Below are 22,511 nucleotides of genomic sequence, written 5' to 3'. Positions count from 1 at the left end.
CGCCTGCAGGCTTCAGCACAGAGGCCGAGGCGCCTGTCCCCTCTGTGGCTGGCCGGGACCAGCCTCTGGGTCAGCACAGCCTGGCTGGGGACAGGGAGGAGGGGGCGGGGAGGGAGGGGGATGGTGGGGAAGGAGAGGTGGGGGCGGGGTCACCAGTGTGGGGCCGGCCGAGTCTGCGTGTCCGTGTCTGGAACCCCTCAATAACCGGGTGGAAAGCCAGTTCCGCCGAGCCCCGCGGCCTTGCCCTGCTTCCTGGCCCCGCCCTGCTCCAGCAAAGTCCCGCAGGCCCCGCCTCGCCCTGGTCCCGCAGAGCCCACAGGCCCTGCCCTGCTCCCCGCCAGCCCTGCCCTGGTCGTGCACAGCCAAAAGGCCCCGCCCCACTCCGCAGGCCCCGCCCTGGTCCCACGGAGGCCCCGCCCTGCGCTGACAGGCGACCCAGCACAGCTCGCCAGCACAGCTGGTGATGGTCTTGAGAGACTGCAGCCGCGGGGCCCAGGGCCAATCTCGGGCGAGGAGTCGCAGAGGGAGAGGAGGGGGATTAAGGCGAGCGCCCATGGGCGGCGCCAACGGGGATGGGCTGCGGGGCGGGGCCAGGATTTCCCGCCAAGTGGTGGTGCGGCGTGAGGCTCAGAGGCGCAGGGTGCGGCACGCTGGGCGGGGCCTGGATTTCCTGTGGGGTGGGGCCCTGGGGAGGGGAGGAGCCTTGAGAGGGGCGGGGCTTCTGGGAGGGGAGGGGCGGGGCTAGGATATCCCGTGAGGCGCACCTCCTGGGATAGAGAAAAGGACAAAAAAGTCCCGAACCCGTGTAATCGAGGCCTGCTCCGGAACTCAGCATACCTTGGGGGGGGGCGTGAGGGGAAAGAGGGGGATAGAGTCCGCGTCTGTGCAGGGGTGACACGGGGAGGGGTACTGGGATCAGGAGGAGGGGTCAGGTAGAGGAGGGATCAAGTGAAGGAGAAGCTCAGGTGGAGGAGAGATCACGTAGAAGAGGGTTCTGGTGGAGGGGGTCAGGAGGAAGGGTCAGGAGATGGGGTTCAGATGAACAGGGGAAGGTAGATGTCCCCTCCTGTGAGCCCAGGGGCGTTTGGGGACAGGGACGAGTGGCCATGGCGTGGTCAGAACTTGAGGACAAGGGACCGGGCAGGGGCCAAAATCAAAGGTGGCAGGAGAGGTGCCTCCTAGACCTGGGGACAGGGTCTCCTTTGTGTCAGGATCTCCTGGGGGTCAAGGTCTCCTGGGGGTCAGGGTCTCCTAGATAGACCTCGGGACCAGGTCTCCTGGAGGTCAGGGTCTCCTGGGGGTCAGGGTCTCAGACCTGGGGACAGGGTCTCCTGGGGGCCAGAGTTTCCTAGACCTGGGTTCAGGGTCTCCTAGGGGACATGGTCTCCTAGACCTGGGGCACAGGGTCTCCTGGCAGTTAGGGTCTCCTAGACCTGGGGTCAGGGTCTCTTGGGGTCAAGATCTCCTAAACTTGGGGTAAAGGATCTCATGGGAGTCAGGGTCTCCTAGGCCTGGGGACAGGGTCTCCTGGGGGACAGGGTCTCTGAGACCTGGGTTCAGAGTCTCCTGGAGGACATGGTCTCCTAGACCTGGGTTCAGGGTCTCCTGGGGGACAGTGTCTACTAGTCCTGAGGACAGGGTCTCCTAGATGTAGGGTCAGGGTCTCCTGGGGGTTAGAGTCTGTCTGGGATTTCATTAATGTCCCCAGGTCCTCTTCAGGGGCTTGTGCCTGAGGTCTAGAGTTGGTGTCCACACAAAGGCCAGCAGAGAGTGGGGATGGGGATGGTGGAGGACTGGCATGTGGCACATTCTGAGGCCCAGCCCTGTGCATCAGGTCGCCTGGGATTCCTCCTGGGTGACGGGAGCAGAAGCAGCCACTGGGTGTGGCATGGGGATGCTGAGTGTCCCCGCAGTGGCTGAGTGCTGAGTGTCCCCACGCAGGCCTGAGTGCTGAGTGTCCCCACGCAGGCCTGAGTGCTGAGTGTCCCCACAGTGGCTGAATGCTGAGTGTCCCCACATAGGCCTGAGTGCCGAGTGTCCCCACGCAGGCCTGAGTACTGAGTGTCCCCACGCAGGCCTGAGTGCTGTGTCCCCACAGTGGCTGAGTGATGAGTGTCCCCACACAGGCCTGAGCGCTGAGTGTCCCCACGGTGGCTGAATGCTGAGTGTCCCCGCGGTGGCTGAGTGCTGAGTGTCCCCACGCAGGCCTGAGTGCCGAGTGTCCCCACGGTGGCTGAGTGCCGAGTGTCCCCGCGGTGGCTGAGTGCCGAGTGTCCCCGCGGTGGCTGAGTGCCGAGTGTCCCCGCGGTGGCTGAGTGCCGAGTGTCCCCGCGGTGGCTGAGTGCCGAGTGTCCCCACGCAGGCCTGAGTGCCGAGTGTCCCCACGCAGGCCTGAGTGCCGAGTGTCCCCACGCAGGCCTGAGTGCTGAGTGTCCCCACGCAGGCCTGAGTGCTGAGTGTCCCCACGCAGGCCTGAGTGCTGAGTGTCCCCAGGGTGGCTGAGTGCTGAGTGTCCCCACAGCGGCTGAGTGCTGAGTGTCCCCGCAGTGGCTGAGTGCTGAGTGTCCCCACGGTGACTGAGTGCTGAGTGTCCCCACGCAGGCCTGAGTGCTGAGTGTCCCCACGGTGACTGAGTGCTGAGTGTCCCCGTGGTGGCTGAGTGCTGAGTGTCCCCGTGGTGGCTGAGTGCTGAGTGTCCCCGTGGTGGCTGAGTGCTGAGTGTCCCCGTGGTGGCTGAGTGCTGAGTGTCCCCACGGTGGCTGAGTGCTGAGTGTCCCCACGGTGACTGAGTGCTGAGTGTCCCCACGGTGGCTGAGTGCTGAGTGTCCCCGTGGTGGCTGAGTGCTGAGTGTCCCCACGGTGGCTGAGTGCTGAGTGTCCCCACGGTGGCTGAGTGCTGAGTGTCCCCACGGTGGCTGAGTGCTGAGTGTCCCCACGCAGGCCTGAGTGCTGAGTGTCTCCGCAGTGACTGAGTGCTGAGTGTCCCCACGGTGACTGAGTGCTGAGTGTCCCCACAGCGGCTGAGTGCTGAGTGTCCCCACAATGGCTGAGTGCTGAGTGTCCCCACGGTGACTGAGTGCTGAGCACCATGCTCCTCTCCTCAGAACCTAAGTTGCCATGAAGGCTTCTTCCCACCAGAGGGCACTCTAGGCATGCACACCATCCTCATCAAGACCAGTGGTGTAGTGAGGGCAGCTTCCCACCAGAGGGCGCACTAGGCATGTGAGCACTATTCTCCTCTCCTCAGGACCCAGGGTGCCATGAAGGCTTCTTCACACCAGAGGGTGTACATCATCCTCATCAGGACCAGGGATGCAATGAGGACTGCATCCCAGCAGTGGGAGCTCTAGGCACACACTATCCTCATCAGGACCGGGGTGTGTTGAGGGCTTCATTCCCACAAGAGGGTACTCTAGGCACATGAGCACCATGCTCCTCTTCTTAGGACCCAGGGTGCTATGAAGGGTTCTCACCAGAGGGCACTCTAGATGTGCACATCATCCTCCTCTCCTCAGGACCCGTGATGCAGTGAGGGCTTCAGGGTGCAGTAAGGGCTTCTTCACACCACAGGATGCTATAAGCCGGAGCACCAACCTCATCAGAGCCAGGGATGCAGTGAGGGCTTCTTCCCACCACAGGATGATCTAGACATACGCACCATCCTCATATCAGGATCAGGGGAATAGTGAGGGTTTCTTCCCACCAGAGGACGCACTAGGCACATGAGCACCATGCTCCTCTCCTCAGGGTGCCATGAAGGCATCTTTCCACCAGAGGGTGCTTTAGGCACATGAGCACCGTCCTCATCAAGACCAGGGGTGCAATGAGGGCTGCTTCCCACCAGAGGGTGCTCTAGACATGTGAACACTATGCTCCTCTCCTTAGGAGCCGTGGTGCCATGAAGGCTTCTATCCACCAGAGGGCGCTCTAGGAGTGCACACCATCCTCCTCTCCTCAGGACCCAGGGTGCAGTGAGGGCTTCTTCCCACCACAAGGTGCTCAAAGCTGGTGCACCAACCTCATCAGAACCAGGGGTGCAGTGAGGGCTATTTTACAACACAGGTGCTCTAGGAGAGCACCCCGTCCTCATCAGGACTAGGGGTGTAGTGAGGGTTGCTTCCCACCAGAGGGCGTGCTGGGCACATGAGCACCATGTTACTCTCCTCAGGACCCGGGGTGCAATAAGGGCTTCTTCCCACCAGAGGGCGTTCTAGGCATGTGAATGCCATGTTACTCTCCTCAGGACCCTGGGTGCAGTGAGGGCTTATTCCCACCAGAGGGCGTTCTAGGCATGTGAGTGCCATGTTACTCTCCTCAGGACCCTGGGTGCAGTGAGGGCTTATTCCCACCAGAGGGCGCTCTAGGCACGCACACTGTCCTCGTCAGGACCAGAAGGTGCAGTGGAAGCTGCTTCCCACCAGTGGGCGCACCCCTCCCCTGCTCAATCCCTCAACTTTGCCTCCCTCTCGTGCCCTGGCCACGCCCCCCAGCTTCCGCCACACCGGCTCCAGTTGCCTTTCTCCGCGGCTGTGCTCCCCCTGGCTCCAGGCCGCTGCCCTTTTAGCCCCGGGGTCGGACTCTGCCCCTTCCCACCTGGCGAGAAGCCAGGACGGCTTCCGGCGGGGCTGCCCTAGCGAGCGCCTTGCACAGGGCAGAGTCCGGCGGCGGGGGTCCTCAGGCCGAGTGTCCGCCGACTTCTGCCCCAGGAAGCGTGGGGGCCCGAGCGGTGAGCGCCTGGCGGAACTGGCCGGGCCACAGCTGCCCATCAAATGTCCGGCACCCGGCAGCCCTCCGGACGTCTGGAGGCCCTGCCGAGGCTTGCCCTCCCCGCCGAGGCCGAGGCCTGCCCTCCCCGCCGAGGCCGAGGCCTGCCCTCCCCGACGCCCGGGCAGGCCGGAGCTCCACACCGCTCCACACACCAGCTTGCCCAGATCCGAGAGAATGGAATTCGTGCTGGAAAACAGACACACACACACTTTGGACCAAATGGAGCCACGGGAGGGGCTGTGGCTCCGTGGTGCAGCACAAGCCCCAGTGAAAGGCCAAGGAGCGGCGCCCAAGCCCAGTGCAAGCGCCACGAGCGGACCACACAGGAGCCAGCGAGCCCATCACCCAGCACACACCGTGGGAGGGCAAGTCCGGCTCTGAGGTGGGAGAGGCGCTGGTTCTTAGAGAATCTAGAAATGATCTTCGGGAAGGTAATCCACCACTTGGGGCTGTCATCCTAGCTACTCAGGAGTCTGAGATCTGAGGATCGCGGTTCACAGCCAGCCTGAGCAGGAAAAATCCCATGAGACCAGAAAACCCGAAGTGGGGCTGGGCCTGGAGCAAAATCGCTCAAGGACAGAGGTTAGGACCCGAGATCAAGCACCACAACCAACAAAAAAAACCAAGTATGATCCTGTGCTTGGGTGCGCCTCTGATATCAAAAAGTTCATGACATATGAATCATATATGAATCTTGTACAACTCATTCTAAAAATCAAAAAACAAAAGGTCATCCAATCTTGTCCCATTGTTATTAAAATAATACAAACAGTTGGGCAGCTGGTGGCTCAAGCCTGTAATCCTACTCAGGAGGCTGAGATCTGACAATTCCAGTTGAAAGCCAGCCTGGGCTGGAAATTCTGTGGGACTCATCTCCAATTAAGTACCAAAAAACCGGAAGTGGTGCTGTGGTTCACAGGGGTAGAGGGCCAGCCCTTGAGCAAAAGAGCTCAAGAAGCAAACTAGCACAGGGACAGCACCCAGGCCCTGAGTTCAAGTCCCATGCTGCACCTAAATGTTCATAGCTCATGCCTAAAATCCTAGCAACTCAGTATATAGAGATGTGAGAATCAAGGTTCAAAGCCAAGGCTGGGAAGGTGGCTCAGTGGTAGAGCGCTTGCCTTGCATGCATGAGGCCCTGGGTTTGATTCCTCAGCACCACATAAGCAAAAAGAAAAAGGCCGGAAGTGGCGCTGTGGCTCAAGTAGTAGAGTGCAAGCCTTGAGCTGAAGAGCTGAGGGACAGCGCCCAGGCCCAGAGTTCAGGCCCCATGACCGGACCCCTCCAAAAAAAAGAAAGGTTCAAAGCCAGCCCAGAGAGGCAAATATGTAACACTCTTACCTCTAACTGACTATCAGAAAGCTAAAGAGGAGGAATGGGTAGAGTGAGGGTAAAGTTGAACAAGAACAAAAGGCTCTGATCTGAGTTCAAGACCCAGGATGGGAGTTACAGTTGATCCTAATGACAGTACCAGAGAAATACACCTAATTAGCCTGAGGACTTTGAAAGACTCAAAAGTCATCAGAGAAACTCTTCCAGATTAAAGGGAGACTAAAATTCATGGGAATGACTAATTCTGACCTGGATCTTTTGGTTGTCAAGGATATTATGAGATAGTTCCAGAAACTTGGTCAGGGCCTGATACATCATGTGACAACTTCAGAAGATTAGGCACAAAGTTCTTTCTAACTTTTTTTTATGCATGGTACGATTGTTCAAATAACTTTATTTGAAAATAGTTAAATTTAAGCAGTTCCTTTTCTTCCCCTTTAATGAGGATTTGGGACAGTGTTGCCACAATGCTCGTCAGTAAGGAAGAAATCTTCAGCTCCGGCTTGGCTCTGTTAAGATAAAATGAACAGACCCCCATCTGTGTGGGGCTGCAGAGAGTGTGCCATTGCTGCCTCCTCCGTGCTCTGGACTTCTGCTTCTGGAAATGTCACCGGCTTAGGGACTGCTGCAGAGACTTGTACATCATTTGATCCTAAGAGGAAGGGAAAAGACACATGTAGAAGTGTTAACAATTGATTACAGGCTGAATGGTATACCCAAGTATATATATTATAACCCCTTACGAACTCAGAATGTGGTTGTAAGATAGCGTCTTTAAGGAAAATATTAAGTTAAAACAAAGTCATATAAACTGTGTTCTTATAAGGATAAAAAAAAAAACTGCTGGGTGCTGGTGGTCCATGCCTGTAATCTTAGCTACTCAAAGCGGCTGAAATGTCAGGATGGTAGTTTGAAAGCTACCCTTGGCAGAAAAGTCCACAAAACTACCTCAAATTGACTAGTAAAAAATCTGGACTAGAGTTGGGGCTGCTCAAGTAGTAGAATGCCAACCAAGAGAGGAAAAAGCCAAAGAAAAGAATAGGAACATGGAAAAAATAAACTAAAACCCCTTACACCTCATACCATACACCAAAGTACACTAGGCTCGTTTTTCAAGGGTTGCTCATCAGATCCAACCAGGTGTCTATAAAACCATTCTGGAGGGGCTGGGAAGGTGGCTCAGTGGTAGAGTGCTTGCCTTGCATGCATGAGGCCCTGAGTTCGATACTTCAGCACCACATAAGAAAAAAGAAAAAGGCCGGAAGTGGCGCTGTGGCTCAAGTGGTAGAGCTAGGTTTGAGCTGAAGAGTTGAGGGACAGCTCCCAGGCCCAGAGTTCAGGCCCCATGACCGGCCCCCCCAAAAAAATAAATAAATAAAACAAACCATTCTGGAGCCAGGTACCGGTGCCTCACGCCTGAAACCTTAGCTACTCAAGACACTGAGGTCTGAGGATCAAGTTCAAAGCCAGCCCATGCAAACAAATCCAAGAGATTCTGATCTCCAATTAACCACCAGAAAACCAGAAGTGGCACTATTGCTCAAGTGGTACAGCGCTCGCCTTGAGCTGAAGAGTCCACACAACTGCCAAATTAAAGAAATAAAACACAGGGCTGGGAACGTGGCTCAGTGGTAGAACGCTTGCCTTGCATATATGAGACCTTAGGTTTGATTCCTCAGCACCACATAAGCAAAAAAAGAAAAAAAAAAAGCCAGAATTGGCACTGTGGCTCAAGTAGTAGAGTGCTAGCCTTGAGCTGAAGAGCTGAGGGACAGTGCCCAGGCCCAGAGTTCAGGACCCACGACCAGACCCAAATAAAAAGAAAGAAAACACAGATCATACCTATACACAATGGAATTTAACATGGCCATTAGAAAGAATAGTATGTCATTTGCACGGAAATGGATGGACCTGTGACAAATCATGTTGTCAGAGACAAAGAGAACATGTTTTCTCTTATACACAGAAACAAGAGTTGATCCACTGGGACATGATAAATTATACAGGTCTCTAGGCATTCACACACAGTGAGTTCAAAGGAGGGTACTCATAGGACTGGAACAACAAAGGCACAATGCATAGATATGTGCCTCTGATCATCTAAAATAATATTTATCAAAATGAACTCTAGGAAAGGAAAGGAGGTTTTTCTTGTCACTATTTTTGTTTTCCCTTCTTCTTGTTTGTTCAATTACCTGTCTTTGGGAGGATGAGAGAGGGCACAGAAACAGAGGGGGGAAAGGTGAACAAATGCAGCTGTGGTACCCAATACACTACGTAGAAAATGAACTATAGAACTTACGGTTGGGGACGGGACGGAAACACTTGGAGAGAGAGAGGAAAAGATACATACTATCCAAAAAGAAATGTTCTCTTTACTTATGTAACTGTAATCACTCTGTGTATTACTTTTATAATGGCAATAAAAATTTAAAATTAAAACATAGATTAGAGGCTGGGAAGGTGGCTCAGTGGTAGAGTGCTTGCATTGCACGCATGAGGCTCTGAGTTCGATTCCTCAGCACCACATAAGCAGAAATGCTGAGGGACAGCAGGTAGGGCAAGGGTTCAGGCCCCATGACCGACAAAAAGAATTTAAAAAAAAAATAGATCATGTGTCAGAAAGGGTTATATCAAATACTATTTGAATGACAAGAATTCCAAGATTGGAGGGGTTTAAGGTGACTCAGTGGTAGAGTGCTTGCCTTGCATGCATTAGGCCCTGGGTTTGATTCCTCGGTACCACATAAGCAGAAAAAGCCAGAAGTTGTGCTATGATTCAAGTGGTAGAACGCTAGCCTTGCATTTAAGAGCTGAGGGACAGTACCCAGGCCCAGGCCCAGAGTTCAGGCCCCATGACCGCCAAAAAAGAAAAAAAAAAGGAATTCCGAGATTGGGCATAGTATAGTAGGCTGCATGACTGTAATACCAGCAGAGGCTAAAGGATCAAGTGTTATAAGCTAGCACTAGCAAAGTTAGCAAAGTCATGTCTCAAAAATAAAGAAAGTGCAGTGGCTGATGCATTTCATCATCATGGTCATCCCAGCTATGTATGAAGACCACAGTCCAGGTCAGCCCTGTTATACGTGTGAAAAACTATTTGAAAAATAACTAGGAGGTTTTTTTCCCAAGAGGCGCAGCACCAACCTTAGCAAACCCAAGGCCCTAAGTTCAACCTCCAGTACTGTGTAAATAAAGAAATAACACACATGTAAATACATACAAAATAAAGAGCTGGAGGGCCAGGCATTGGATTTAAAACTCCAGTAGTAGGGGTAAAAAAAAATCACAAACTAAAGCAATAGACACAAATGGCCATTGTTCTCTCTACACAAATAGAAGTTGAAAGAACTGTAATCTAAACATTTGAAAACATTGAGTATTTATTTCAAGAATACAAAGTAGCATTTTTTTCATGAAGGAGAATTGGGACAAACCACAAAACAGTGTTAGGATTATGATTTCTGGTCCTCTGATAATACTTCTAGCCTCTTTCTAGACACTGAAGAAAATTTCTTACCTTTGCTGAGATAGATGGTTTCACTTTCTTGAAAGCTTCTTCAAAGTGCATATGGCTAATCTTCAGCTCACCTGGAAAGCAAATGTGTGCATAAATATACACATCTCAGTACAGTCCTGTGTGTTGCAATGTAGTTTCTCTCAAGACCCAAGCCAGGCTCTAGTGGTTCACAGCCTGTCATCCTAGCTACTCAGCAGGCTGAGATCTGAGGGTCGAGATTCAATGCCAGCCCAGGCCAGAAAGTCCACGAGACTCTTACCTCCAATTAACTACCAGAAAACCAGAAATGGAGCTGTGGCTCAAAGTGGTAAAGTGCTAGACTTGAGTAAAAAAAGCTCAGGAATAGTGTCCAGGGCCTGAGTTCAAATACCATGAATGACTAAAAAAAGAAAAAATAAATAAAAAGATCTAGGCCTTCAAGGGAAAATGAGTGACCAGTGATGGCAGTCAAGGGCATTTTTACATGTGCCTCACCACCCTGTCCCAGATGCTCCTCCCACTTACTCAGGGAGACAGGAGTGCTGGCCAGCACATGGCGTGTCTCTCAGAAACACTGAAGAGATGAACAGAGAATCACTGCCCAGATGGGGAAGCAGTGCATCAAACCCTGTGTTGCATCTTGACCATGCACCTCAAAATAATCGGCGCAGAAATGTGAGAATCCTCATTCAGACTAGAAGTGAGTACCTACATTACTGCTAAAGGATATGTATGCTCTTGGATACAAGTTTACATTCTAAGTAACAGATCCCGAAACCCTCAAATAAAAAAACTGAAGGACATGTATCAGAGCACTGCATTCGGCTCACTTGGCTAGTCATTATATATTGTCAGGGTCCAGCCTTGTGTAGTGTTAATAGGACAGCTTAGGATGACACTCTATACTTAAAAATAAATAATAAGCTTCCTACACAGATGCTGGGATAGCGTATTCTACTAAAAATAAAGTACACTGCTGAACATATATCACATGAAGCTGTGTGGCATTACTGATTCTGGTTCTGGTAAGACTTGTCTAAACACTAGAGAGCTAGACATGAAAGCTGTACCAAAGGAGGAATGTCAGAAGTCTTATTTTTGAACTTGCAAGCCTGCTTCCTCCATGGAACTACAAGCACAAACCAGCACACACTTTTATAAGATACACTAATTTTTGTCTATTTTTTTTGGGGGGGGTCCGGTCGTGGGGCCTGAACTCTGGGCTTGGGCACTGTCCCTCAGCTCTTCAGCTCAAGGCTAGCGCTCTACCACTTGAGCCACAGCGCCACTTCCGGTTTTTTTCTTTTTGCTTATGTGCTGAGGAATCGAACCCAGGGCCTCAGGCATGCAAGGCAAGCGCTCTACCACTGAGCCATCTTCCCACCCAATTTTTGTCTATTTATATGGCACTTCCTTCCAAAAGAAACTGAATACAGCTTATAATAAAAGAATTTCAGATAACTGAATCATAAGGTTACCAACAAGAAGCATGGAGATGTTCTAAATGTAGGTATGTATGCTGACAAATCTAAAGTTAAGCATAAGCTGCTGAAATTGTAATCCTTATTTAGCTCTGAGATTCATTGAACCCAAAAGAAAAAGGGAACACTAATAAAAGTTTAAAAAGGGCTGGGAAGGTGGCTCAATGGTAGAGTGCTTGCCTTGCATGCATGAGGCCCTGGGTTCGATTCCTCAGTACCACATAAGCAGAAAAAGCCGGAAGTGGTGCTTTGACTCAAGTGGTAGAGCACTAGCCTTGAGGTGAAGAGCTGAGGGACAGCGCCCAGGCCAAGAGTTCAGGCCCCAGGACCGACAAAAACATAAATGAATGAATAAAAGTTTAAAGTCTAACACAAACATCCACAGGTGCACATCCAAAGCTCCCATGAGGGCATAATTTAAAGAGCAGAGCACAGCTTGTCAGGAGGGGCTTCTGCTATTCCACACAGACACCCATAAACCAAGAGGCAAGCAAGTAAAGGGTACTTCTGTGAGGGGCTGCACACATCCAAACAGGAAGGAAAAAGGCACTGTTAAAATGGCACTGGTGGCTCACACCTGTAATCCTAGTCATTCAGGAGGCTGAGATCTCAGGATTGCTGTTCAAAGCCTGTCCATACTCTTATTGTGAGACTCTCCAAATAATCACCAAAAAGCCAGAAGGGGAGCTGTGGTTCAAGAGGTAGAGCACTGGCTTAGAGCAAAAGAAGTCAGGAACAGCATCCAGGCCCTGAGTTGAAGCCCCATGACTGATAAAAAGACAAGTACTCATAACCTGACTATGAAACTGTAACACCTTTATAATAACAAATTAAAAAAAAGAATGGGGGCTTCCAAAACTGCTGCTAAGTTGATCTTGCTACTGGTTGGAGGGCTTACACCCAGGACCTGGGTGCTGTTCCTGACCCTTTTACTCAAGGCCAGTGCTCCACCACTTCAAGCCACAGCTCTACTGTCAGTTTTTAAGCGGTTAGTTGGAGACAAGAGTCTCACAGGAACTTTTCTGGCTGACTTCAAACCACAATCCTCAGATCTCAGCTTCCCAGGTAGCTAGAATTACAGGCATGAGCCACCAGTATTCGGCTTAGATCGAACTCTTGACGAAGACACCAAATCATCTTTACCTAAACACTTGTGTGCAATACAATTTAATGCTGTTTATTAAATAAGCAGGAACTCTACCATCATAATTATCAGCAACAGAGATTACATAATTCAAAAAAGCTCCAAAATGGTTCATCAAAAAAAAAAAAAAAACTATTACAAAAAAAGAAAAGAAAAAGATGTTAGAAAAGATTCATTTTAGAGGGAAACAGTGCTTTTGGGTTCCCAGAATGAAACATTACCTGTCCCATTTCCACTCTTCTGTCTTGCCATTTCCTGTCTCAGGGCACACAGAGCAGCTTCTCGTACCAAGGCAGAGAGGTCTGCACCCCTACAATAAAAAAAGGTGCTCTTTTGTTCTTAAGATACTGTAAAAGCCCAGAGAGAAGGCATATAGCATTTTTTAATTATTACAGTATTAAACGATAAAAAAGGAAAGTAATCAGTAAAGGTGAGACAAACTTATTAAAGTAGAAGAAGAGTTTTGAGCTTTTACTTGAAATAGTTTTAACATAATATAAAATACCCAATCATCAAAAAGAAATATGAAAATATTTTTACTAATATGGCTAATTTAAGTGCAGACTAGTACATTTCTTTATTATATATTGTCTAAATCAGGATTATAAAGAAAGATCATTTGTGACTCCAAGTTCAGAAACAGAAAAAAAACAAAGCCCAGAAAGTCTTGGATGCACTAGACACATTCAAACTGAGTACAGACATCACAACAAGCCTCCATGTACCAAAACTATTCAACCAGTAACGAGCCGAGTCAGAGGCCAGTCCTATGCTGTCAGGCTAGCTAACTAAAACAGTGGTCCTGATTAGGGTTTTACTAAATTACAGTTTTACCTGAATTCTAATTCTTTAAGTTTGATTTTCAGAACTAAAAACCTAATTTCCAGAAACTAAAATTATTTTAGGGAGAAAACAATGTTCAACAAGAATTGTACTCATCCTCTTATTTATGTAACTATAACAAATCTGTATATCACCTTTACAATACAAATAAATTATTTTTAAAATTATATGGAAATATGATCCCAATATCACATAAAACTAAACTAGTACAGAGCTTACATTAACCTAGACCAATGTTTATATGAGCTAAGTATGGGAGTTTCCACATTATTTAATCTAACATTTGTTGTGGGCACTATTATAACTGATACAGGTGGCTGAAGATTTAGTAGTGTTTGTCTCTCGGTGGCATGATAATCCCACACATTTATCAACTGTGACCCTTGTTGTGTAAGTGCACACTACTTGGTAGTCCACAGGCCTTGGCCCAGGATGGTTTCTGCCATCAAACTGCCTCTATCAGAAGCGGCGCTGTGGCACCAGTGACAGAGCACCAGCACTGCGCACCAGGAGGCTCAAGGACAGCGCCCAGGACCTGAGTTCAAGCCCACAACCGCCAAAAAAAAAGAAAAGGTGCAAAACTGCCTCTATCACTCCTGGGAAATCTTTAAAGTTCCTAAAATAAATGCTATTAAGTAACTCACCGATGATCCAAACCTGTAATCCTAGCTACTCAGGAGACAGAGATCGGGGTTGCAATTCAAAATCAGCCGTGGAAGGAAAGCCATGGGACTTTTTTTGGGCCAGACCTGGGTCTTGAACTCAGGGCCTAGGCACTGTCCCTGAGCTTCTTTTGCACAAGGTTAGCATTCTATCACTCGAGCCACAGCACCACTTCCTGATTTTTCTGGGTACTAAGGAATCAAACCCAGGGCTTCATGCTAAGCAACATCCCCAGCCCCATGAGGCTCTTATCTCCAATTCTCCAGAAGAAAATAGGAAGTGGTGCTGTGGCTCAAAGTGGTAGAGTGCTAGCCTTGAGCAAGAGTTTAGGGACCAGGCGAGGAAGGTGGCTCAGTGGTAAGAGTAACTGCCTTGGGGATGGGAAGGTGGCTCAGTGGTAGAGCTCTTGCCTTGCATGCCTGAGGCCCTGGGTTCGATTCCTCAGCACCACATAAGAAAAAAGAAAAAAGCCGGAAGTGGCACTGAGGCTCAAGTGGTAGAGCGCTAGCCTTGAGCTGAAGAGCATGAGGGACAGCGCCCAGGTCCAGAGTTCAGGCCCCACGACCAGACCCAAAAAAAAAAAAAAAAAAAAAAAAAGAGTACCTGCCTTACATGCATGAGGCCCTGGGTTCAATTCCTTAGCACCACATAAGCAGAAAAAACCAGAAGTGGTGCTGTGGCTCAAGTGGTAGAGTATTAGCTAGCCTTGAGCTGAAGAGCTGAGGGACAGTACACAGGCCCCGAGTTCAAGCCCCATGACTGGCAAAAAGAAAAGAAAAAAGTAAGAGTTTAGGAACCAGTGACCAGGCCCCGAGTTCAAGCTCCATGATCGACCAAAAAAATTAATTAATTAATTAAAATAAATAAATAAAAGCTCATTTTACTCAAAGAGTGGTATGGATCAGTTCCCTTCCTTCAAGGGAGACATCTACATATGCCCTGCCCCAGAGGCTAACCATTGCCTCTCATTCAAGAGTGTCACTGCTCTACTGCTCTATTGGCAAGCATGTAGCATATCCACGGAACAAGGGGCAGAACACCACAGATTCAATGAGCTAGATGTCTGCATGTGAAAGCAATGGAGACCAAAGCCAACATACTAGGCATGCTCCCTATTATCAGTGTGAAGATGGTTATACAAAATTTCTCTGTCAGAACCAAGAGTAATTGAGTACCTTGTATTACTGCCTAAGAATGTTCTTACATATAAATTTACACTGTCTTGAAAACACTGACTTATTTGAGTTATATGGCTGTGAAATATATGGCTGTGGAAAGTCCCGCATTATTTGGGTTTGCTTTAGAGGTACTGTGAGCACCAAGGATAAACAATGACATGTATGAGTTAAACCTGAGTTTCTTTCCCTCCTTGTGTCCCAAAATTGGTAATGTTAACCAATAAATTTACGTAAAACAGATGAAACAAAAAACCCAGAAAACAAACAATCAAAAAACCCTACAATCACAAACATGAAAGCATAAAGACAGATCAATCTCTGTCACAGAGATGAATCAGGACAATGTGGCAGCCGGCCATGACATATCTGTTCAGATATTGTGAAAGAAGCAATCTGTGAAGAGCAGCAATAGGTCAGGGAAGGTTGAGCAGGCAACACAGGACTAGACAACCTACTCCTAGAACTCCTTCAGAGCGTTCATGGCAGACTCTTCTCTGAAAAGGAACAAGTACAGTACGAGACAGATGCCATGTAAGACATTTTATTTAACCTTTCTAGCTTTCGGGAAAATGGGTATCATTCCTGTTCCTTCTAGACATTATGCCCCAGAAGGTTAACAGATCTGAGACATGAATACTCACGAATAGCAATCACAGCGAGGATCACCAGCAACAGCTTGCAAATTTACGTTTTGACCCAGTGGAGGTTTGGTGCCATCCTAAGTGAGAGATGAAAAATACTTTCATTGGGGCTTTAGAAGCATGAGCATGAGCTGCAGGTATGATCCAAGTGGTAGAGAACTTGTATACCAAGTGCAAGGCTTGAATTAAAAACCCAGTACCATTAAAAAAAAAAAAAAGACCCAAGCTTACCTACATTTTCCCCCACAGAACTGGGGCTTGAACAGCCTGGGCACTATCTCCTAGCTTTTTGCATAAGGATTTTTTTGGTTGTTAACTAGAGATAAAAAATCTCAGACTTTCTTGCCCAGCTGGCTCTGAATTTTGATCCAAGATCTTAGCCGATTGCAGGAATGAGTCATCAGCACTTGGCTTGTTATTTAAGTAGTTGAAATCTGATTTCTCCTCCACAAGAATAAATGAATGTTTGTTGTTTAGTAAATTCGTATTTTGTTTTCATCTAAACCAAGCCCCTTCACAGTTAGGGGCTATATTATCATTGTCTTCTCTCCTCTCCTCTTCCTCCTCCTGTTTGTGTAGTACTAAAGACTGAATTCTTTTTTCTAAGGGCCATGTTTCTTTTTGTTTTTCCTTGTGTCAGTCCTAGGGCTTGAACTCAGGGTTTGGGTGCTGTCTCTGGACAGCTGCTCACGGCTAGCATCTGAGCCACTGTTCCAGTTTGATAATTTATTGGATATACGCAGAGCTTAGAAGCTAGGTTACAGGTGTGAGCCACCAGTGCCTGGCTGGGGCCATGTTTCGTGTCTCTCAGTGTCTTCACGGCACACGTCATATGAGGGATAAATTTTGTGACCATAAATATTTGTATACTACACTTCACTTTTGGTTAATCTATTACCCTTTTTCTTCTAGTTTTAACTTTCAAAGAGGGTTACCAAGTATTCACCCATTGGTCAAAACTCTAATAATTTTGTCTAGTACCACTGAAATTTCAAATGAAGGAAATATGATAGTCAAAGGTCAGAAGACATAAAAAAATATAATTACAGTGCTATTTCAAATATATTAGCTGCCTAACTTCAGCTATCCCTCATGTAGTTTACCTTTATTCTAAGCAGATGAAGATGAAAATGGACAGTCTGTTCAGTGATCAAAAACAGATTACTTTCTTTCATCTTTGGGAGCCATGTACCTGACAAAAACTTAAAGCTACAGAAAGGAAGTAATTAACATTCTAAATTATGACCTGCTGAACTATCTATTTAAAAACAAGAGCATAGCCAGGCACTGGTAACTCACAGTTGTGAGAATTGCAGTTCAAACCCAGCCTGGACAAAAAAGTCCGGTAAGACTCTTTTGTTTTTTGTTTTGTTGGTCATGGGCCCTAAACTCTGGGTCTGGGCGCTATCCCTCAGCTCTTCAGCTCAAGTCTAGCGCTCTACCACTTGAGCCACATCACCACTCCTGGCCTTTTCTGCTTATGTGGTGCTGAGGAATTGAACCTAGGCAAGGCAAACACTCTACCACTGAGCCACCTTCCCAGCCCCCCAACCCCCCCCCCCCAACCACCCCAGACTCTTATCTCCAATAAACTACTCAGAAAAAAACAGAAGTGGCACTGTGGCTCAAGCAGTGGAGTCCTAGCCTTGGGCACAAAGAGGCTCATGGACAGCACCAAGACCCTGAATTCATGCTTTAAGCTGGCAAAAAAATAAAAATAAAAAATAAAAACAAGAAATGTATATACATAGAAAACTGTCATTTCATTTACTCACTTTTGTAATAGTTTTTAAAATGGCAAGCCGATCTGCTGGGGATGGCAAACCCACAAACAGTGTTTTGTCCAAGCGGCCTGGGCGCAGAATTGCAGGATCAATGATATCTAAAGAAGAGAATTGAGTCTTAAGTAAGTGAACTACAAAAGCTTTACAGTCTATGTAGTAAATAAAGCCAATCATACTATTCAGTATACACTATGTGGAAAAATGACCTGTACAACTTGTGGGCAAGGATGGGAGGGTAGAACTGGGGTAACAAGAAGGGATGCTACTGCCCCAAAAAAGAACTGTACTCATTACTTAACTGATGAATATAGCCCCCTCAGCACAACACATCATAATAACAGTAACATATTTTAAATAAATAAAATGTACTCAACAAAAAAAAAAAAAATTAAAAGGAGGAGTGTTTTAGGAAAAATAAAAGCTGGTAATTCAACTACTGATGTTTCACACCTAAGAGGCTGAGATCTGAGGATCCTGATTCAAGCTAGCCTGGGCAAGAAAGTCTAAGCACACAAAAAAAGTTGGAAATGGAGTGGTGGCTCAAATGGTAGAGCACTAACCTTGAGCAAAAAGCTCAGTAACAGCACCCAGGCCCTGAGTTCAAGCTTTAGGACCTGCACACATAAACAAAAAAGAAGGCAAATTGGAAACTACTGAAATGAAAAGCCTTCTGCTCACTAAAATACATCCATATAAAAATGAAATTTACAGCCAAGCACTTGTGGCTCACTCTTATAATCCGAGCTACTCAAGAGGCTGAGATCTGAGGATTGTGGTTCAAAGCCAGCCTGGGCAGGAAAGTCCACGAAACACTTTTTTTTTTTTGGGGGGGGGGGGGGGGGGGGGCTGGTTGTGGGTCCTGAACTCTGGGCTGGGCACTGTCCCTCAGCTCTTCAGCTCAAGGCTAGCGTGCTACCACATGAGCAATAGCACCACTTCTGGCTTTTTCTTTTTTTTCTGCTTATGTGGTGCTGAGGAATGGAACTCAGGGCCTCATACACACAAGGCAAGCGCTGTACCACTGAGCCACCTTCCCAGCCCCTTGAAACTCTTATCTCCAATAAATCACTCAGAAAACTCGAAGTGGTGCTGTGCCTCAAGTGGTAGAGCTAAAGAGCTGAGGGATAGTGCCCCGGGCAAAGAGTCCAAGTCCCATGACCAACCAAAAAAAAAAAAAAAAAAAGAGAGAGAGAGAAAAAGAAAATCAAATCAATGATGTGCCCAAATCAGCACAGAGAAGCACTTACACACTAAAAGACTTTTACTGTGTAAAAGACTCATAGCAATTTGACAATGATGAGTGACTAAACACAAATTCCAATAAAACTATAGCTCATGCTTGTTATCCTAGCTACTCAGGAGGCTGAGATCTGAGGATTGTGGTTCAAAGTCAGCCCAGGCAGAAAAGTCCAAGAGACTCTTATCTCCAATAAACCACCAGAAAACTGGAGTTGGCACTGCAGCTCAAGTGATAGAAAGCTCACCTTGAGCTGAAGGGCGCAGGGACACATTCGGGACCAGAGTTCAAGACTCAGGACCAACCAAAAGAAAAACAAAAAACAAAAAAACAAACGACTTTCTAAGGCTTTACCGATCTATAAGCAAATAGGTTATCAAATGAGCCTAAATTTAGCTTTCTTTTACTAGGATAAAAGGTAAATTATACCATAACAAAAGTTCTAACTTTTTTGGGGGCTTATTTATAACATTGTTCTTTCTTACCTGGTCTATTAGTAGCTGCCATAATAAAAACTTGTTGGCGAGATTCTAAACCATCCATCTCTGTAAGCAGCTGATTTACCACTCGGACACTTGCACCTGTCTATAAAAGAAAGAAATGTAATTCCCTCAGCTCACAACACAAACTCCAAGAAAAGAAATAAATAGGACAAAAAATTCTTTTCTCTCTATACTTAAGCTTTTTGACAAGCTTGTACATACATTACCTCCAAAATATAGTTATTGCCGGGTGCCTGTGGCTCACGCCTGTGATCCTAGCTATTCAAGAGGCTGAGATCTGAGGATCATATCAAAGCCAGTCGAGGGAGGAAAGTCCGTGAGACTAGGTTTATTGGAGATAAAGAGTTTAATGGACTTTCCTGCCCGGGCTGGCTTAGAACCATGATCCTCAGATCTCAGCCTCCTGAGTAACTGGGATTACAGATGTGAGCCACCGGCCCGGCTCCAGCTTCTTGTGACTCTTATCTCCAATTAAGCAACAGAAAAGTCCAAGAGACTCTTATCTCCAATTAACCACCAGAAAACTGGAGTTGGCACTGTAGCTCAAGTGATAGAAAGCTCACCTTGAGCTGAAGGGCTCAGGGACAGCATTCGGGACCAGAGTTCAAGACTCAGGACCAACCAAAAGAAAAACAAAAAACAAAAAAACAAACAACTTTCTAAGGCTCCATGTGGCTCAAACTGGTAGAGCACTTAGCTGTGAGCTGAAGAGCTCAGGGACAGCACCAAGGCCCAGAGTTCAAGCCCCACAACCAATCACAAAACACACACACACACACACACACACACACACACGCGCGCGCACGCACGCACGCACGCACGCACATATATATAATACATAACAAAGTAATTGACATTTCTATTATTTACCTGTCTATTTACGTGCAGGGATTGAAGCAAGCCCAGAACCTAACCTTTGTCCTTGAGCTTTTCCATTTGATGCTAGCACTCTACCATTTGCAACAGCTCCAATATTCTTCAGTACTCTCAAGGAACACGCTAATACGAAGTACCTGAATTGTAACTTATAAGTCTTATAGTATGTAAAAATAAAATCTGAAAATTCCAAGCTATCAGTCTATACTACTTACCTCTCGGTCTGATCTACGGGGACATAAAGCATCCACTTCATCAAAGAATATCACACAGGGTGCTGAGTTCTTGGCCCGTTGAAAAACCTGTCGGACAGCACGTTCACTCTCACCAACATACTGAACATATAGAAAGAAAAGAAAATACAAACAGTTCAACCTGAGGTTAGGGTCAAATTATAGTAAATCTACTTTTCAATAATATGTAGTCCATGTCTAAGGCTCATGTATGTAATTACTCAGGTAGAAAAGTCTGTTGAGTAAGCCACACACCTGTGGCTCATGCCTGTAATCCTAGCTACTCAGAAGGCTGAGATCTGAGGATTACGATTCAAAGCCAGCCCTGGTAGGAAAATCCATGAGACTCTTATCTCCAATAAACCACTAGAAAACCGGAAGTGGTACTGTGGCTCAAATGATACTGTGCTTGCCTTGAGCTGAAGAGCACAGGAACAAAGCTCAAGCCCAGAGCTCAGGCCCCATGACCAACCAAAAAAAAAAAGAAAGAAAGAAAAAAAAGTCTGCGAGTAGACACCAAGGAAACAGCAAAATGCCAGATCAGAGACATGCTTCAAGTGGTACAGATTAGCAAGTAGCTAACTGTAACCCCTCCGTATATCTTCATTATAATAACTTACCATATTTAGCAATTCAGGACCCTTGACAGATATAAAATTTAGTCCAGACTCATTTGCCACAGCCTATCAATAGCAAAAAAAGATGAAAATAAGACAAATTATATTAAAGTACTAATAACGCAGTTCTGATAGTATTTTTTATTAAATAGTTATATAAAGAGGTTTCAATTCCAGAAGAAAGGTGATAAGCAAAATGCATCTTGACCAATGTCATTCCTTCAACTGTTCTCCCCATCTCTCCTTATACCATCTATGAAGACTATTAGTTCCAATTAGTCACCCAAAATTCCAGAAGTGGAGTTGTGGTTCAAAGTTGAACACTAGCCTTGAGCAAAAGAGCTCAGGAACAGTACCCAGGCTCTGAGTTCAAACTCCACAAACAACAACAAAACAAAACAACAACAAAAACCTTGAAGTTGTAAATAGATGTACATATTGTTGCTACTGTTTGGCTATGAAATATCCCCGAAAAGGCTGTGTTATGGGCTTAGTGGGCAGGTGATGGGCTTATCCAATCAGATAAATCTGCTCATGAGTTTAGAAGTGGATAGCATTTATGGAGAGGTGGTGGAAAGTAGAAGGTGAAGTCTAGTTGGAGAAAGCATGCCCTGGGAAAATCAATCTTGTCTCAGCTCCTTCCTCTCTTTCTTCTCTCTTCCTTCCTCTCTCCTTCCTCTCTCTCTCTAACTCCTTCCCTGGCTGCCATGAAATAAGAGGCTTTTCTCTACTTCCTGCCTCACCCCAGCCCCAGAAAAATTAAACACTTGAAATCATCTGGAAGGACTAAAAAATTAAACAAAGGCAGTAGTAGGGGGACTGGGAAGGTGGCTCAGTGGTAGAGCTCTAGCCTTGAGCTGAAGAGCTGAGGGACAATACCCAGGCCCAGAGTTCAGGCCCCACGACCGGACCCAAAAAAAAAAAAAAAAAAAAAGCAGTAGTAAGTGGTACAAAGAAGATTATAAACAATGCTTTATCCTTTTGTTTATATTTTCCATTATGGAAAAAAGTTTTTAAAGTAATTGTAAAGCTTTAAGGGAAGGAACCAAAGGCATAAATCCTCTGAACATTTAAAATAGTTGCTATTTATCAAATTAATACCAGGAAATACTTTTGGTGGTGTTGTTACTGTGTTTTTGCTTTTGAATTTTTTGTTTGTTTCTGGTATGTGTCTGTTTAGGAGGGGCAAAGGGGATGAAAAAATGTAGGGAGAAAAGGTGAACAAACGCAGTTCTAGTACTTAGTATACACAACGTAGGAAATGAAAATGCAACTTGTGGGCAAAGCACAGGAAAGCCAAGGAAGGGATGACCTTATCCAGAAAGAATTGTACTCATTACCTGACTTATAAAATGGTAACCACTCTGTGAAACACCTTAATAATAATAAAATTATACATTTATATTAAAAAAATTAAATAAAATTATATTTTTAAAAAGTAATAATCAAGAAGGACATAAGGGGGAAAATGTAAAAGTAACTACACCAAAAAGAAATAAGATTAGCTACAAACGGTTTAACTATTTAATACTTATTTAAAAAACAGAATACACAGCCGGGCGCCGGTAGCTCATGCCTGTAATCCTAGCTACTCAGGAGGCTGAGATCTGAGGACCGTGGTTCAAAGCCAGCCGAGGCAGGAAAGTCTGTGAGACTCTTATCTGCAATAAACCACTAGAAAACTGGAAGTGGTGTTGTGGCTCAAGTGGTAGA

At 46.7% G+C, this 22,511-nt stretch overlaps 1 protein-coding gene across 1 annotated transcript in view; it reads right to left on the bottom strand.

Moving 5' to 3' along the window:
• Positions 1–6,473: 6,473 nt before the first annotated feature.
• Nvl (nuclear VCP like) overlaps positions 6,474–22,511 on the bottom strand; it is a 47,586-nt gene continuing 31,548 nt past the window's right edge. Inside the window, exons 16-23 of the mRNA XM_042672407.1 lie at positions 20,802–20,864; positions 20,164–20,283; positions 19,055–19,154; positions 17,324–17,430; positions 15,549–15,625; positions 12,445–12,533; positions 9,620–9,690; positions 6,474–6,751 (exon numbers count right to left, since the gene is read on the bottom strand). Coding sequence (XP_042528341.1) covers positions 6,707–6,751; positions 9,620–9,690; positions 12,445–12,533; positions 15,549–15,625; positions 17,324–17,430; positions 19,055–19,154; positions 20,164–20,283; positions 20,802–20,864 — 672 coding nt within the window. The 3' untranslated portion in view covers positions 6,474–6,706. The remainder of the gene's footprint in view (positions 6,752–9,619; positions 9,691–12,444; positions 12,534–15,548; positions 15,626–17,323; positions 17,431–19,054; positions 19,155–20,163; positions 20,284–20,801; positions 20,865–22,511) is intronic.

The sequence above is a fragment of the Dipodomys spectabilis genome, unplaced genomic scaffold (assembly GCF_019054845.1).
Source record: "Dipodomys spectabilis isolate Male_0828 unplaced genomic scaffold, ASM1905484v1 ptg000706l, whole genome shotgun sequence".
Classification (NCBI taxonomy): domain Eukaryota; kingdom Metazoa; phylum Chordata; class Mammalia; order Rodentia; family Heteromyidae; genus Dipodomys; species Dipodomys spectabilis.
Note: the sequence above shows the minus strand (reverse complement) of the source record. Positions and strands in the feature narration are given on the sequence as shown.